General features: G+C 36.4%; 1 protein-coding gene across 1 annotated transcript in view; it reads right to left on the bottom strand.

Annotated features, from left to right (window-relative positions):
• Positions 1 to 18,593, bottom strand: part of med6 (mediator complex subunit 6) — a 29,017-nt gene extending 10,424 nt beyond the window's left edge. Inside the window, exons 1-5 of the mRNA XM_028821808.2 lie at positions 18,501 to 18,593; positions 15,087 to 15,246; positions 11,427 to 11,518; positions 8,586 to 8,668; positions 5,058 to 5,166 (exon numbers count right to left, since the gene is read on the bottom strand). Of these exons, the coding sequence (XP_028677641.1) occupies positions 5,058 to 5,166; positions 8,586 to 8,668; positions 11,427 to 11,518; positions 15,087 to 15,246; positions 18,501 to 18,522 (466 nt within the window). The 5' untranslated portion in view covers positions 18,523 to 18,593. The remainder of the gene's footprint in view (positions 1 to 5,057; positions 5,167 to 8,585; positions 8,669 to 11,426; positions 11,519 to 15,086; positions 15,247 to 18,500) is intronic.
• Positions 18,594 to 18,861: the final 268 nt, after the last annotated feature.

The raw sequence follows: 18,861 nt of genomic DNA, 5'->3' as shown, positions 1-18,861 counted from the left end.
AAACCTCAACTTTCAAAATTATTTTTCATGCCAGTCCTTGGAACAAGTTCAGTTTACCAGTAGACAGAGGAAGCTGACATTTTGTACATTAGACTGAGGTTATTGTGCTGCAATCTTCTTTTGCCTTCTGTGGCAGTTGCCCTGACAGTTCAGTGTGTTGTTTATTTATATTTCTTGTTGTTGTTGCTTTTTCTTGCATTTCATATCTGAAATAAACCAAGTCCAAACATACATCTTCTTACCAGCTTCTTCCTGTGCTCGGTTACAGGGGTGGGAGCAATGCCTTTGCTGGTAGCCCTGGGCACAGGGCAGGAAACAGGCAGCCCTGAACGCAGAGCTAGTCACACAGACGCACACACAACTAAACCAGTGTGTCTCAGCCACTTTTGAATCACAGGAGGCCGTCACCACCTTGCAAGCACATGAGACTTGTTCATGGTATAATTTGCCCGCCACTTTTCCCCACCATGCTACCAAAGGGGTCAACACAGTCTTGCAAGACTTTTATCCCATCACTAATCACATTCCCTTCAACCTCCCTGACACCCAAACCAGTCACTGCTCGATTTTACTTCCCTTTTGTAACCACGCTTACAAAAAGGAGTTGGGGGTACTTTCAATCCCTTTGTTTGGGGGAGAGGGCTTGGGCAAATGGAGATTATACCGTGAACAAGTCACTAGCTGAATTTTTTTTTTTTTTTTAACCCTCATATGATTCCAACACAGCGACACAAGCAGCGTGGTACAGTGACTGCCACTCGGGCACAGGAAAGTATGAGAAGCGTAAGAACAGCATAACAATTACTTATCAGTGTGCTAAGAAATATTGCCAGTGTGCTACTAAGCTGAAGTTGAAAAAGCACTGCTCAAAAAACTAACAGGAGGAGAATGTGCAGCAAGGTATGGTAACTGAACCCATGACATTTAAACGCAACACTTCAAAGTGCATTACTTACTCAAGACTATGTTTCATTTGTCATTGATCTAACATGTCATTCTCAGTATAGTTAACACTTTGCTCAGAATCTCCCTCAGTCCTTGTTCGTACCAATGTGTGATAGTGTGTAAAGATGAGCTGTTACATAGGCGTTACATTTGTTGTTGTTTACACACAGCGGTGACATGTAGCACAAATGACCAATCATAGACCACTACACATCATTAGAATGCCCTGAACCTCAACTATCCAATGGTAATGCACCCTTTACTTTATGCAGCTCGACATAGGTGGGATATTTGATAAAAGCAGACTAACTCAGCTGTGACGCACTGTGCACCTTAGGGTATACATGTGCAATCACATATTTTAATAATTAAAGACAGTAGACCACAGGGAAACGTACTGATTTATTTGAAAGAAGACACCACTGGGCATGCAAAATTACCACTATTGCTTTTGATGGACTTGAACGTTTATTGCATCATACACAAACAATTTTGAACATTGTTCATATGTGGTTAAACGAAACATGAACAGTTGATGTGGTAAATATTTTCTACTGCTAAAGAAAAAAAAAAAAAAAGTGTAGTAAAGGTACTGCATTACTCGCATTGTAATGTTTTTGCCAGTGTATGTAGGCAAAGGAATTTTTACTACATTTGCAAAGTTTGCATGACACCATTTGTGGAAATACTATAGATTTTATTGATACATGCAAAACAAAATGCATTTTTAGGCAAATGGAATGCTAGAAAAGTTAGCACAGCTGCTGAAATTCCATATTTACTTTGATCATTTTGGCCTCATGTTTGCATTCAAAATGCCGTAGTAAAGAGTTTTATATGAAATATGCAATTTGCAAACATTTATATATTAAAGTCAAGTACTTGCATGCCATGAGCAGTATCTTTTTGAAAAATGTATACATGATGGAAGGAACAAAGCGAGAAGGTAAACATGGCACCATGGCTTTCAGTGGTGAAAATGACATTAAAACTAAAATAAGATCAGATGATGTTAGAGAAAATATGGAACCCAAACTTCTGTGGACAGACCAAAAAAGTCTTAAACAAGATAACTGGATATACCTGTAAAAAACACTGTTATCACACAGGAATACGAAGAGATAGTTTTTAAAAAAGAGGCAGATTAGGTTTATATCAAGTAATTATATCAAAAAAACTGTTCTAACGGAGGAATCCTTGGGGATAAGTAATGAAGTGGTAAAGGACTGTGTCACGAAAAAGCAACAAGTTAGACAATGTACACAAGATGTAACATCCAGGTGTGTCTGGCAACAAAGTTAAATGATATGAATGATATGAAAGTTAAAGCATTTCACGTTTTTTATTTACTTCATTCCCAATGCATTGGTTTAGACGTGTGCAAAGGAGAGATACTGAGTATAGTAGGAGAAGGATGCTAAGGATGGAGGTGCAAGAGAACAAGAGGAAGGCCCAAGAGGAGATTTATGGATGAGAGGGGACATGCAGGTGGTGGGTGTGACAGAGCAAGATGCAGAGGACAGGAAGATATGGAAAAAGATGTGGCGACTCCTAATGGGAGCAGACAAAAGACAAGGAAGAAGAAGATTCCCGAGTCAGTTATTACATTTTGTTTATTAGGTAGTTTTGTAACAATGGGTTATATTCAAAAGTGATAATATAGGGTGGTCCAGATCTAATTATGCAATTTTCATTACGCTATAACTTATTACGTTTATTACATAGAGAATTCACAAAAAATTCTTTTTGTTGCAGATAGATGGCAGCACCTTCCCTGCATTCCAAAATGGCGGGGAGACGGTTGTCAGTCGAACAGCAGGTGCTTTCCTGCATTGCATTAAACATTGCATAATTAGATCTGGACCACCCTGTAGAATGCAATTCCATGAGTCAGTAGACTATATTAAATACATACTTTTTTAACCACACAAATCTCTTTGAAGAGTAAGTGTGCCACAGCTCAACAAAACTGGCCCACAGGGGGACCACAGGCTGGCAGACAGACATAGGCTTTCACAATAGGTGCTTTGTGGTTTTAATGTGAATGCACCAATAAAGAAAGACTGAAATTTTACAGAGAATATGGAATGAGAACAATCAGTATGATGCAAGCCAAATTCATTGAAAATTTGACTGCAGATATGTAATGATAAAATAATATGCAAATGTTTAATGTATAGGATTACAGCAAGGGGAAATTAAATTAATGGACACCTTTAAAAAAAAAAAAAAGTGCCAGATAATGATGCTTAAGACTTAAAGACATTGCAATTTGTAACTGTTCAGCACTTTGTTAATTTCCATCTGCAAATAAAAAGTACAAAGTATAACGTTTTCATACCATATGTATAACCATATAAAACTCTAAAATATAAATGATGGGAAATTTTTTTAATAATATCTTCCTGATCCTTGTTCAGAAAAAGTTGTGAAAACAAAGCACTTTAGTAACTGCAACACAGAAGCAAACTGAATAAATCTAATCATTTATACAACTGCCTATGCTTATCTTTCATGTCAGTTTTCATGCAAATGGCACCGCTGCTTCAGGCTAAACCTATTTTTTTGCCTCACGGTGTATTTGCATCACACTTCAGTTTATTATCTTGGATTTAAATATTGGTGACTCTGGCTTTCTTCTGTTCATTTTAAACACAGTAATTTCATCTGTATAATTAAATTAAATTTTCATTTTCAACTAAAATATTACAGCCTCAGAACATTACAAAAAATTTAGATGACAGCATGTAACTCAGCACAAATAAAGCTTGCCAGTCCTATCCACTTAAATCATCCAAAATAACGCCAAGTCGATTTTTGAAAGTTCCTAATGTCCTACTGTCTACCACACTACCTAGTAGCTTATTCTGTTTGTCTAGTTCGTGTGAAGACAAACTTCCTAATGCTTATGCAAAATTTAGCCTTACATGTCTCCAACTGTGTCCCTCTGTTCCTATTGAACTCATTTTAATGTAACAGTCTCGATCCACTAGACAAGTTCCCTTCATAATTTTAAACACTTCAGTCATGTCTCCTCTTAAGATGTTGAGTTTTTTTAATCCATCCATCCATCCATTTTCCAAGGACTGCAGTGGATTGGTTAACAAAGGATTCTTCTTGTGCTGTTATATCCTTTTTGTAGCCTAGAGACAAAACTGCACAAAGTACTCCAGAGAGGCCTCACCAGTGCATTATAAAGCTTGAGCATAACCTCCACGGTCTTGAACTCTACATATCAAGGCGCTATATAACCTAACATTCTGTTTGCCTTCTTAATGGCTTCTGAACACTGTCTGCCAGTGGATAGTGTCAAGTCCATTAAAACTCCTAAATCCTACTCTCATAAGGTGTACTTTCAAGTTTCAGTCCTCCCATTGTGTATTCAAACCTGACATTTTTATTTCCTACGTGTAATACGTTACATTTATTGACATTAAATTTAATCTGCCACAAACCTGCCCAAGCCTGTATGCTGTCCAAATCCATCTGTAATGATTTACCCAATTCCAGATTATCTGCTAATCCACCTATCTTGGTATCATCTGCAAACTTAACCAGCTTGTTACTTATATTACTATCCAAATCATTTACATTTATTAAAAATAGCAGTGGCCCTAGCATTAACCCCTGTGGGTCACCGCTCTTAACCTTATCAATTTCAGATAAGGTTCCTTGTACCATACCCTCTGCTTCCTGTGCTTTGGGCAATTGTAAACCTATCTACACCCTGAGCTCCAGCTTCTTCTAGTTTGATGCCCAACCTCTAATGTCACACCTTATCAAATGCTTTCTGAAAGTCCAGATAAATAGTATCATATGCTCCACTATGGTGCTTTTGTTATTTCCTCATAGAATTCCAACATGTTAGTAAAACAATATAACAATGTCATCCTGATTGTTCTTTCATTATTAAAGAAAGCTGCTAAACTTATAAAAACATAAAAAATAGCACTCAAATTAAAATGACTTAAAATTATCAGAACACACCAAACATTTAAGAAGTTTCATTGTGACAAAGAAAAGTACAAATAAATATTATTTACATGAAAAAAAAAACTGCAAGTTAAACAAAATAGAAAAAAGAAACATATTCAAAGTGAAAGTGAACTGACCTCTTTCCTCATGGTCTTTGAATTGCCACCAGTACCCTTTTGATGGGTGATATCGGCAGTAGGACATAGCTTCATCAAATGCGGACTGAATTCCATGTACTGCTGATAACTTGAAACACAAATTCAGATGTTACAGTTTAGTCCCACAGTCACACACCTTGTATCCCTAGTGTAGATGATCAGTAACTGTACTATTGTTAACCATGTTATTCTGCACTTGCCATCATTTTAACAATCAACCAAATTTATATCCCATAATGGAATACAGCCTTATCAAGGTACTTTAAAAGCAAACAAGACAAAATGATTTTTTCAATAAACAATAAAACAATAAGTAATAAACTTAAATGAACGTAAGTAAAGATTAACTGATGGGTACAGGGGAATATAGATATTTGTTACAAGATGGCACAATTAGGATCGACATAGTTGTTAAAGAATATTACATTTTGAGAACAAGTGTCAATAATATGCTTTTGTTAGGGTGCCCTATGAATTAATTTAGTTTGATTTATTCTATATATTTATGTAGACCACAGGGAAACGTACTGATTTATTTGAAAGAAGACACCACTGGGCATGCAAAATTACCACTATTGCTTTTGATGGTCTTGAACGTTTATTGCATCATACACAAACAATTTTGAACGTTGTTCATATGTGGTTAAACAAAGGATGAACAGTTGAGGTTGTAAATATTTTCTACTGCTAAAGAAAAAAAAAAAAAGTGTAGTAAAGGTACTGCATTACTCGCATTGTAATGTTTTTGCCAGTGTACTTTTGCCAGTGTATGTAGGCAAAAGAAGTTTGCATGACACCATTTGTGGAAATACTATAGATTTTATTGATACATGCAAAACAAAATGCATTTTTAGGCAAATGGAATGCTAGAAAAGTTAGCACAGCTGCTGAAATTCCATATTTATTTTGAGCATTTTGGCCTCATGTTTGCTTTCACAATGCCATAGTAAAGAGTTTTATATGAAATATGCAATTTGCAAACATTTATATATTAAAGTCAAGTACTTGCATGCCATGAGCAGTATCCTTTTGAAAAATGTATACATGATGGAAGGAACAAAGAGAGAAGGTAAACATGGCACCATGGCTTTCAGTGGTGAAAATGACATTAAAACTAAAATAAGATCAGATGATGTTAGAGAAAATATGGAACCCAAACTTCTGTGGACAGACCAAAAAAGTCTTAAACAAGGTAACTGTGACTCTATGAGCTTCATGCTGTAGCCTCGCACTTCCAGGCCGGACAGACAGACACACACACTTCCACGCGTAGGCTTTATATATAAGACTAGCCGATGCCCGCCGTAGCATATGGTGGTGTAAGAATAGGAATGGAAAAAGGAGAGAAAGGAATTCAGAAATCAAGAAGAAATAAATACTTCTTGAAAGATGCAGTGTGCATGTAGAATTTCCGGCCAAGTAGGATTACATGTGAAAGTGACAAATAAATCAGGCTTTCTGAATTTACGTACTATGGCCATGGCATCCTGATAGTTTTGTTGCATGTATCTTGGACTTTCTGGAAATGTGGACGGTAATATGATTATTTTGCCTACACGAACGTTGTTATTTTCAGTGTTTGCTTGCACTGCGTCAGATAGTTCCACACGCAGATCTTGTTGATGTAATCTTAGATAATTGAGACGCGCACCCTCTATTTTAACATACGCATCTACGACGTACTGTTGGAATAGTTTGCCGCTGGAGTGCAAAATACTAAATGTATTCCTCATTGCTAATCTGTACGCGTAAAATTGGCATTGAGTAAGCCTTATTCACTTGAAGCTTCTTTTATCGGGAACATGTTGTAAATCTTTGTGCCAGCCAATGTCTCCGTAAGGGAATAAAAGTGGGATCGCAATTCATATTGAATGTGGAAATCTGTTTACAGGAGTTGCCTATGGGATAGATGCAAATATCCCTTTCGGCAGGCATTTCGCCATCTTCTCCGACGAAAATCGCTGCAATGTCGGGGCATTGTATCGTCGTAAATCCTGCCCTGGGTTTTCCTTGAAAACCATTCGTACAGATGCTGTTGGATTGTACTGAGCGATTTCATGCATGCGTTTGTATGATTTAGCGAAGGGGTTGATGGTTCTGAGCATGGAATCTAGCTGGAGAAGTACATTTTTGCTGCATGCAGAGTTTGCTTTATTTTGTAAGACTACTTCAGTAGCTTGCGCTGTGTCAAAAACATACAACTGTCCATATCCTGGAGAGGCAGAAGTGTTTGCGTATAGTGGAGAGATTTGGTGATAAATTTGCCCATGTATTTTAAAACAGTATGGTCCGTGGTCAGGAGGTCGAGTTATCTATGCACCCATGGAAGCAAACGTTAGAGAAGAGTTGTATTCTCAAATGTGTTCAGGACAATTTTTATTTCTGATGTTTGCTGTGTAAGAAGCTGTTGTAAAGACACAGGTGGCTCCCGCAAATGTGGTAAAGCTACTTTATCGTTGTGGCAGCACCTCGAGTACTTGTTGGATGTATTACGCTTAGCAGGCCAGTATAGTGCATGACATGGAAGAGGACGAATAGGAATCGAGAAATGCCATGTCGGCTGTGTGTGGGCGGGACCGGTTTTGAAGTGGAAGCAGGACAAACCAGAAGAGAAATATTATATATAAGATAATTGCTCAGCTTCCTTTTTCATGTGTGTTTGTATACAAGGAACAGATATGCTTAGAACAGCATTTGCTAAATAAGTAGTTAAAAAAGGGGTGGTGTAAATTTACTTTGTTGTTTAGCTTTAGCAATAATTCCTGAAGTGTGTTTTGCACTTCTTCAATGACAGCATTGAAATACCCAGTCATAGCGCCCACATTAAATGCTCAGAAAAATGCCTACTCTGTTCAAAAATGTTGCAAAATGTGGATAAGACCATTTTCTTCTCATTATAGTATGTGAATGCAAACAGATATACAGCAGAGACAAGTCTGAAAATAGTTTTAAGTAGGGTCACTTGAAGCTTGAGTACTGACAAATTTAGGTTGTTAAAACATATTCAGTGACTTTTCAGCTTTAATAACGCTTGATTAATTTACAATCAGTCTGAAACAGTAAAATGAGATGTTACATGGCAGTAGTAGTCTGTTGCTTATTTTGATTAATTGATTGAAAATATCTGATTAATTTATTACTTGTAAAGCGGTTTGTTTCTTTGTAAAGTACATCTTTTTTAAACTAAAAAATATAACCATTACTTGGAAACTGATTGATCATGTGAAGACCATTTATCAGCACTGTGGAGCTCTTAGTCATTTTGATATAAGATCCACATTTTGCATATAAGATCCACAACTTTCAACTTTCTAACAGTTTCAGCTCTTTAGAGGCACATTTTTCTACACCATCAAAATTTCTGCTATGAAGAATAATGAAGTAAACGATTACTGTTCATACTTAAAGAATGTTTCTTTGGTGTCTTAAGGAAAATGGTCTATGTGTTACAAATTCAAGCAAATTAACAAAATAATTATGTAACAAAAAAAAAACTTGACTACCTACCACACGAGAGCCTATCACAGAGCCCAAGTCTGGAGCCTGATACACCACTCCTAAAATGATGTAGTAGTCTGCAAGGGGGACCACTAAATAAACGAGAGAAACAGAAATCAGACTGATGTCATTTAATATAAAAGACAGCCAGTGACTCAATGTGCAGCAGAATGCTACAGTCCAGTTGTTTTTACATGGGTAACACACTGAAAAAAAAATCAATATAAAAACTGCATTCAGGTTGCCATGGGTAATCACATCTCCATGTGTCACAAAAGTAATCAAAAACATGACGATTGAGTTTATTTAAATTACATTTAAGGAGTAAATCAAATGAGCAACATTACAATTTTAAATCAGTAAAACATATGAAACAAAATAAATGGCCAACACTTAAATTGAACTAGATAAGAAAATCTAAACAGATCCCTATTTTTGAGTACAAATACAAAACAGAGAAATTATATAAAACTAGTTTTATGCTAGAATAATTCACCGTGGTCTAAAACAGCCACACAAGACTAATTCTTCTAAAATGTTTTAACAGTTTTTCCAGTGTAGTGTCCCCTACAGTTAACCTTTTCACTCTGTGTGAAATAACAGAGTAGGCAAACTAATGTTCTGTTTAATTAAGAAACTACAGTGATCCCTCGCTATATCGCGCTTCGACTTTCGTGGCTTCACTCTATCATGGATTTTATATGTAAGCATATTTAAATATATATCGCAGATTTTTTGCTGGTTCGTGGATTTCTGCGGACAATGGGTCTTTTAATTTCTGGTACATGTTTCCTCAGTTGGTTTGCCCAGTTGATTTCATACAAGGGACGCTATTGGCAGATGGCTGAGAAGCTACCCAACCAGAGCGTGTATTATGTATTAAATAAAACTCCTCAAATATATTGTGAGCACGAGGGCTGTTCGCAACCCTACAGGATACGGCCGCTCCTCAATAAACACTGAAAGATTACCTTCACATTGCTCTCTTTCTTGCTGGGCTTACATATGGCTGATTTGTCAAGCGATATGCTTCCCGCACTGTGCTTCACATACTTAAAAGATCAAACAGCACGTATTGATTTTTGATTGTTTGCTTTCTCGCTCTGACATTCTCTGCTCCTGACGGAGGGGGTGTGAGCAGGGGGGCTGTTCGCACCCCTAGAAGATACGGACGCTCGTCTAAAAATGCTGAAAGATTACCTTCACGTTGCTCCATTCTGTGCAGCTGCTTTATCAAGCGACATGCTTCCTGCACGGTGCTTCGCATACTTAAAAGCTCGAAGGGCACGTATTGATTTTTGATTGTTTGTTTTTCTCTGTCTCTCTCTCTGACATTCTCTGCTCCTGATGGAGGGGGTGTGAGCAGAGGGGCTGTTCGCACACTAGAAAGAGGATACGGACGCTCCTCTAAAAAATGCTGAAAGACTACCTTTACATTGTACATCCTTGCAGCTGCTTTGTGCGTCGGTGCTTCACATACTTAAAAGCCAAACAGCCCTATTGATTTTTGTTTGCTTTTTTCTCTCTCTCTCTCTCTGACATTCTCTGCTCCTGACGCGCACTCCTTTGAAGAGGAAGGTATGTTTGCATTCTTTTAATTGTGAGACGGAACTGTCATCTCTGTCTTGTTATGGAGCACAGTTTAAACTTTTGAAAAAGAGACAAATGTTTGTTTGCAGTGTTTGAATAAAGTTCCTGTCTCTCTACAATCTCCTGTGTTTCTGCGCAAATCTGTGACCCAAGCATGACAATATAAAAATAACCATATAAACATATGGTTTCTACTTCGCGGATTTTCACCTTTTGCGGGGGGTTCTGGAACACAACCCCCACGATCGAGGAGGGATCATATTAGAAACTTTGTTAAACAGAACCTGACCAATTTTCCTCACTTCCCACCTACCTCTATTCTGGAAAAATATTGATCAGTCTTGAGGACTCAGACAGCATTTCTCTACTATATAAAACCATTTTACAGTCCCTCCCTTTCAAAGATTCCAGAGTACAGTGGGAAAAAGATCTCTCACTCAACATCTCAGAAAAGGAGTGGAAGGTAGCCATGCACAGAATTCACTCGAGCTCCATATGCGCAAACCATACAATTATTCAACTTAAAAGTCGTATATCAAGCACATCTGTCTCGTGTAAAATTGTCCAAAATGTTTCCAGGGCAAGATCCAACCTGCGAATACTGCAATCAAGTTCCAGCCTCATTGGGCCACATGTTTTGGACCTGCACCAAATTAACATCATTCTGGACCAAAATCTTTAAATGCCTTTCAGACAGCCTTGGTGTCACAATCCCTCCTAACCCATTAACAGCTGTGTTTGGTGGGCTCACAGATGGGCTTAAAATGGAGAAGGACAAACAAACTGTGATCGCCTTTACTACACTATTGGTACGTAGACTTATCTAACTGGAAGAATCCTAACCCTCCCCTTTTAAGTCTGTGGGCAACTGATGTTATATACTATTTGAAACTGGAAAAAATCAAATTCTCACTTAGAGGATCTGTGCAGAACTTTTTCAAAACCTGGCAGGATCGATAACTTTTTAGAATAAGCATTTAAATTGAGGAAGCAGATTCTCACCCCTCTTTTTTAAATGTATCTATTTGCTTATTTTTACTAGTTTAAAGTTTTACTCTGTTGGCATAGCTCTCTTTCTCATGGATGGGGGTTGATTTGTTTTGAAACCTATTTTTGTTAAACCTGACTTGCTTGTATGGAATGTTATTTGATTTTAATAAAATCGATAAAATGCTTGAAAAAAAATGAAAACACTGCAAAATAATGTATCTGACTGCATATCTGCTTCATCTGTCTAAATGTTTATCAGAGCCAACATACCTTGAGTTGGAGACTGCCTCTGCTGCTTTCGTATGATGTACAATATAGGCTCCTGTGCATGAAGTAAGATGTATTCAACTCCCACCATCTGGCTACATAAGAAGACAGTTATAATGGTTCAGAAACAAAATACATCCTCTATAACAACTGCAACACTTTACAAAAACAACAAACAAAACTCCAACTTTTTTGCCACCGGGATTTATAAAATTAGAAAAATATATTTCCCTACATTTAACAGATACTTCAAAGTATTATAGTTAAGAAAATGAGAAAAGAACATTAAATGGATAAAAATGAGACTTCCTGAAAAAGCTTTAAATAAATCTTCAGCACTTCTTAAGTTTCTGTTTGTAAGGAGTTGACTGTTTCTCCTTACTCTATCATGTTACAACTGCAGATGAAATACTATGGAGCTGCAGAACATCCAAAACACGGCCATATCAACATCACGTGTCTCTGTAGCCAGTGAAAGGAGATTTATAAAACAGAGTGTAAAGGACAGCAACAAGGGAATGAGCAGAAAGGTTTACAGCAATATACAATTACATGACCTGTAAACCTAACTTCTGTCATGCCTGGACTAAGTTGTGTGACAATGGATAAACGGATTAGGACCACTGCTCAACTTGTAAACTGTTTCTCTGCCCACAGGAAAGACACCACAGATGCTGAGAACATTGGAATCCATGGACAAACGTATACTCTCATCACTGTACAATACATGGGGGGGCTGACATTTCTATGACATTGCCTGCATCTGACTTTTGTATTATTACTGACCATGGACTACCAGAGGTTTATTTTTTCCAAGGATGCTGCTGACTGGAATTGTTGCTTTCCGCTCCTTAACAGTGGACTGGCCATGAATCAAGAATAACATTAATGCACATATATTGTTAAGATCTATTGCGGTTAATTAATGAACAACAGAAATTTAGTGTTTGCTGAATTGTTTTTAGCAATGAACTATGCTGTATTAGTAGCCCCGCTATCTGCATATGTGTACGATTCTGTGCTTCCATTAACACATCCCTGTGATATGACACGTAGACATTTTCCTCATGTTTTGAAGCATTACAATGGTGGTAGGTGAACGTCTGACCAGTGTGGAAGATTTGAAACACATGATAGTTTAATTTTATTTTCGAATGAACATACTGAGCAACTCATTTTGTTACTCCTGCTGACTGATGTGGGCGAGGGTGGCGCCCTGTCCAAGGCTGGATTCTGTCTGGTGCAGCAGGGTTAGGTCTAAGCTCCCAGCAACACTCGAGCAGGTCAAATGAATGGAGGGTTGGAGCTGTGATGCTACTTTATTAAAGAGCTAATAATTCCTCCATTATTTCAACTCGCTCAATGCATGACACAGCAAGGTAAAGACAACTGAAAACAACAGTTGATTGGTTATATCATCACACTCGTGAAGCATGAATGAATTGTGCATTTTTATTTCTAATCCAATTCCATTATTGGATAAAGATGGCAATAATGAAGGGCTGTTTTTGGCTGGAATGACCAGATTAATCTTAATTTATTAAGTTAAACCATGCAGGATTTTTAAATAGGTACAATGCATGGAATTCCATGACAAAATTCAAGCCCTGGAAAATAATGTATCATACAATTTCAAAAACTTGGTAGGAAGAGAAAACATACTGCGTTACTAAAAGTGCCATCTTGTGCATGTCTAACTCTGTAGTATCACCTTTTAAAGTGAACAGTTCAGTCTGCTTCCGCTTAGCCAGCGATACCCGTTTGTTTATTGATTTTTAAAGTCTTTCCTGTTTCACTACTACGCGGGTGGAGCCGTGGCTACATAATTAAAATAGTAATCCATGTTTATAACAACTCCTCAGGAATTATGAATGTGTGGCTAACACACTGAAGAAAAAAAAACACCTGTATAAATATAGTAAATGTATATTAATGAATTTGTTTGTTGTTAGAAAAATTGTGACAACTACTTTTTTTTTTTTTTAATTAAGCCTTGTTTCAGATAGGTATATTACAAAAACCAATTAAACAAATGACCACTTGTAATTATGAGAAGCAGTTGCTATATGTATTATGGATTCATATTTTTATTAGTATGCATTTTAAGAAAATTTATTTTATAACTCTTTATGGTCACTAAATACATTTTTTTAATAAAAAAAGAACAGTTAACAACCTGTGGTCTATAGTTTAATTATAAAAATGTACTTGAATATAGGACAGAATGCTTCTATTTGTCTGGTTATATGGGAGCTTAGTGTAAAAAGATTTTAAAGGGATTAAAAAAAAAAAAAAAAAAAAAAAAAATCAGTACTGGAATCGGCCAATCAAGTAACATGAAATTGGTGATGGGTATCGGCCTTAAAAAACCTGATCGTAGAATCCTTATTGTATACATAAATAAATCGTGTAATTGGGTAAATTTTAATAAAGTTCTTTTCAGTTTAGTACTTAAATGCGACACGATGGAATCATTGTAATTTTATTTTTTTTTACCGAGTTAATAAATGCAAATAAATATAACTATTTACAATATAAAATTTCAGACATGTGTAATTGTAAAGGAATGCATACAATATACAGGGGGTCCTCGGGTTACAACGTCTCGACATACGACATTTCAAGTTTACAACGCTCTCTCCCATAAAAACTTTAAAAAATTGAGACGTGAGAAGGAATAAAGGTAAGGATTTTTTTACACTCATTTTTTCTGTTACTACAGTACAGTGTACAGTACAGTATATTTATGTCCTTTTTCTGTGGCTTAGTTGTGTTTTTATGTTCTTGATTATGATTTTGAAAATGTGTTAGGAATAGGTAAGTGACTTAGGCTAGGGAGAGTTTCGACTTACACCAAAATTTGGGTTACATCACTGTTGTAGGAACGGAACTGTGTCGTAACCCGAGGACCCCCTGTAATATCTGTACTTATCTATGGGCAGAAATAGAGGGAATGACAAAATAATCTTAGATGTGATATTAAATCTGGCGAAGACATGTCATTTATGTTCCAAACTCACTTATTCTTGTATGCATGGGGCATAATCATATTAATCTGTGATTTAATCAATATTATTTTTGTAAAGACTTTTTTTAAAAAGGCAAGGAATTTGTAAATTTAGCTCAGGTATAAATTAGTAAATGAACTGCTTAATTATACAGATGAATGAACACCTGCAACTTTACCTGTCACTGCTATCATCCTTATTCACCATTTTACTCAAACACAATCTTTTTGGTCAAATTTATATAAAAAAAAGAAAAATATCCCAAGTGCTCCTTTACTAAGCCCACCTCATTCAATTCCTGGGTTAAAGAGACCAACCCAGTGCACAGCTCACTCTCACACACACCAACAATTAAACAGAACACCCACAACGAAAAACACATCCACACAAACCAGAAGTTTAATAAAAAGGACTGCAATAAAATCTGCACATGCTGAAGCGCTCTTTAGGTTGGTGCTGGACTCCTACATTAACTTCACAGGGTTATACAGTTGTAGTCGAGAAATAACTGCATGCCTTAAAAAAAAAAAAAAAGGAAAAGTCCCCTTGTCTGTTTGATGAAATGCTTACTCAGAAATGCTTGATGAAATATTACAGTTACCTGAATATTAACAGCTAATAATAATTTAACAGATTCCAATCTTGTATTACTTACTTTAAATGATCCAGCGTCAGCCTCTGCATTTTAACAACTTCATTATTGCATGTACGGTCATAGAAAGGGTTGCTTCTTTCAGAGAAATAGTCCAGAACATTTCCTGGGTTCAAGAGTGGAACCAGACCACTGTCTACCCAGGAGATTCCAAGAAGATTATCTTACAAGAAAATAAAAAACATATATGAATATACATATACAACTGCAAAAACGAAAACCACTACAATATGACAAGTCCCATGTTCCACCAAAGATTAGAAATAACAAGGAACTCAAAAGAATAGCCAATTAGTATCACATACAAACGTGTACAACAAGAATACTTCTAAAATGTGTATTCAGATACCTGAGATGATGTCCAGGCACCAAACCAAAAGTAATTCAGTTCTTCTTCAGCAGTGCCATCTTAATGCATGGGCACGCTGGGCAGTTGCCCAGGGGCCCCATGAGCATAGGGGCCTAATGCTAATCTATGTATATTGTGACTTGCTGTCAAGAAATAAATAAATATTATACTAAACTATAAATATTTGTTATTGTGTTACAAGTGGACATTGGCATTCGCCTCTGATATAGTATCACATTCACCTTTGCAACCTCACATGCGGGTATGTTTACGGCTCTCACGCACTACAGAATGTAAAAGCGTACATGTTAACGTTACTTCATCTCAATTCTCTGCAAAGAATTTTTGCAAATGTTTGTGTTGAACAATTGATTAATAATAAATAATTCATACTATGCCATCTTGGTCTGTATGGTTTACCAATTGAGTATCATTTATATGTTGACATTTTTGTGTCTTTCAAGGCTCATGTTAAATTGTTCAAACATTTATGTTGATTAATCTTTGCTGTACAGCATGTTTTTTAATTTTTAAATGCTGATTTTGTTGAAACTACCAATACAATAAATATGTTTAATTTTATCAACCTTTAAATTTTTATTCCTGTGTGTGGTTGTGTACTTAGGGTTTTTTCAAAGAGTTAGCTGCCGTGCTAATTGACAGTATTCTTGACATAGTAAATTCGTCATTAGATGTGGGGGTCTTCCCAGACTGTCTTAAGACTTCTGTAGTTAAACTCCTGCTCAAGAAAAATAATCTCGACTCCTCTGCTTTTGAAAATTTCAGACCTATTTCTAACCTGCATTTCTTATGTAAAATCCTGGAAAAGGCAGCCATTATGCAGCTAAATGACCACCTCAATAAACCTGCTATTCTTGATAAGTTTCAGTCGGGTTTCAGAATAAATCACAGTACAGAAACTGCACTCGTTAAAGTAGTAAATGACTTGTGCGTAACTGCAGACAGAGGCCATTTATCTGTTCTCATCTTCTTAGATCTGAGCATCGCATTTGATACCATTGACCACAATATTCTTAGAAATCGCCTTAGTCAATGGTTGGGCTGCACTGGCAGTGTTTTAAATTGGTTTGAGTCCTACCTGGCAGGTAGAAAATTCTTTGTTAGTTGTGGTAATTATACTTCAAAGACCCATGATATTCTATATGGTGTTCCACAAGGATGTATCCTGGGTCCGCTGCACTTTTCAATTTACATGCTTACATTAGTTCAGATTATCTCAAGGCATAACGTGCTGATGACACACAACTGTATTTATGACTCTGACTCTCTTGGTTCACTGACCCCCAATGTCTTACTTGTGTTTCTGAATGGATGAGTAGTAATTTTCTCAAACTAAATAAGGAGAAAACAGAAATTTTAGTGATTGGGGAAAAATGCATATAATGAGGGTATTAGAAATAAACTTGATGCATTAGGATTAAAAGTCAAGACGGAGGTAAAGAATTTAGGAGTAATTATTGACTCTGACCTGAATTTTAAATCACATATCAATCAGATTACTAAGACAGCATTTTTTCACTTAAGAAATATAGCAAAAGTTAGACCTCTTATAACATTGCAAGATGCTCAGAAATTAGTTCACGCTTTTGTTTTCAGTCGACTAGATTACTGTAACGCACTCCTCTCAGGACAACCCACAAAAAGACATCAATCGATTAGATCGAGTGCAGAATGGAGCTGCTAGAATCTTAACTAGGAAAAGAAAATCCGAACACATCTCTACAGTTCTGATGTCACTACACTGGTTACCTGTGCCATTTAGAATTGACTTTAATACTGTTTATAGTTTTCAAAGCCTTAAATAAACTTGCTCCATTTTATATTTCAGAATGTCTTTCACCTTACACTCCAAATCGTAACCTTAAATCTTCAAAGGAGTGTCTGCTTAGAATTCCAAGAGTTAAACTTAAAAGAAGTGGTGAGGCAGCCTTCTGCTGTTATGCACCTAAAATCTGGAATAGTTTACCGATAGAAATTCACCAGGCTAATATAGTGGAGCACTTTAAAAAACTGCTAAAAACACATTATTTTAACATGACTTTCTCATAGCTTCGTTTTACTTTTAATCCTGATAATCTGTATATGCATTTAATTATCATTATTATTCATGGTGGCTCTGCAATCCGTACTAACCCCTACTTTCTCTGCTGTTCTTTTTCCAGTTTTCTGTGGTGGCGATCTGCACCACTGCCACCTGATCAAAGCACCATGCTGTCCTTACATTGATGGATTGAAGGCCAGAGGTCCACATGACCGTCATCATCTAATACTTCCACATGAAGCCTGAAAACTTTTACTTTTATTCTATGTTAATTAGTATTGCCTAATTTTATTTCTTATATATGTTGGCTTTTTTTCTCTTTCTTCATCCTGTAAAGCACTTTGAGCTACATAATTTGTATGAAAATGTCCTATATAAATAAATATTGTTGTTGTTGTTGTAGGGGCCCCAGTGCACTGCTTTGCCCGGGGGCCTATAATACTGTTCTTAAGGTGACTGTTCGTGCAGGACATGCCATCTGATGCACATTTGTTTCACAAGACAGCGTATAGACAATAATTTAAAGCTGATGTGAGAGGCTGTACATAGAAACTTGTTGCCAAGTATTTTTTTTCTTGGTACAAGCTATTTAAATCTGTAAACGTCTTTTAAATCTACCGAATCTGCGGATAATAACTGTTTTAGAAAACATTAACTTGACAATCAAAGAGCCACAACAACCATTCAAAACTATGTTAAGGAAAACCCTGTCGTGTCCAGTCTCGATAATTATAATAAAGATTTTAAAAATGCACATAGCTGACAAACTGCAGTTTTTGCATGCAAACACATGGAACATTCATTTCGGGATAATTGTAAAAGAATGTTGCACAATATGACAACTTTATAGATCGCCGCCGTACTGATTAATTATTAAAGATAACCTACAGCAAAAAAACGCTAACCATATTACTGGAGATGTTAAAAAGAAAAAAAAAAGTATAACGTGTTTATATATTTTACTCTGAAATCAAAACAAAGCATATAAAAAAATAAGCCAGGCTACCTCGTAAATCGACTGTTGCCATGTTGAATTCTGCCGGAATCTGTCAAATGTCAGCGAGCCAATCGGCGTACCCCTCGCGGAATAAGGCGGAAGCTCAGCCTGCCGATGATTACGATTGGTTAAGGGCCTGTTCAGTCGATGAATGTTTGGTCGAATTGGCGGATCGCGTCCTCTGCATTGTAACACAAGTTTGAATTTTCTCCTGAGATTCAAATAAAAATATTTGAATGTAGTTGTTTTCTTAATTATTGTAAACGTTTTAGATAAATAAAGAAATTTACAAATTAAACGTTTTTCAAAAATAAGGTTTAGTTTTATTTTTTCAACATGCACATTAGACAACAGGGCACTTTTAATGTAT

Source organism: Erpetoichthys calabaricus, chromosome 16 (genome assembly GCF_900747795.2).
Source record: "Erpetoichthys calabaricus chromosome 16, fErpCal1.3, whole genome shotgun sequence".
NCBI lineage: Eukaryota > Metazoa > Chordata > Cladistia > Polypteriformes > Polypteridae > Erpetoichthys > Erpetoichthys calabaricus.
This window is presented reverse-complemented; position numbering and strand designations above follow the sequence as displayed.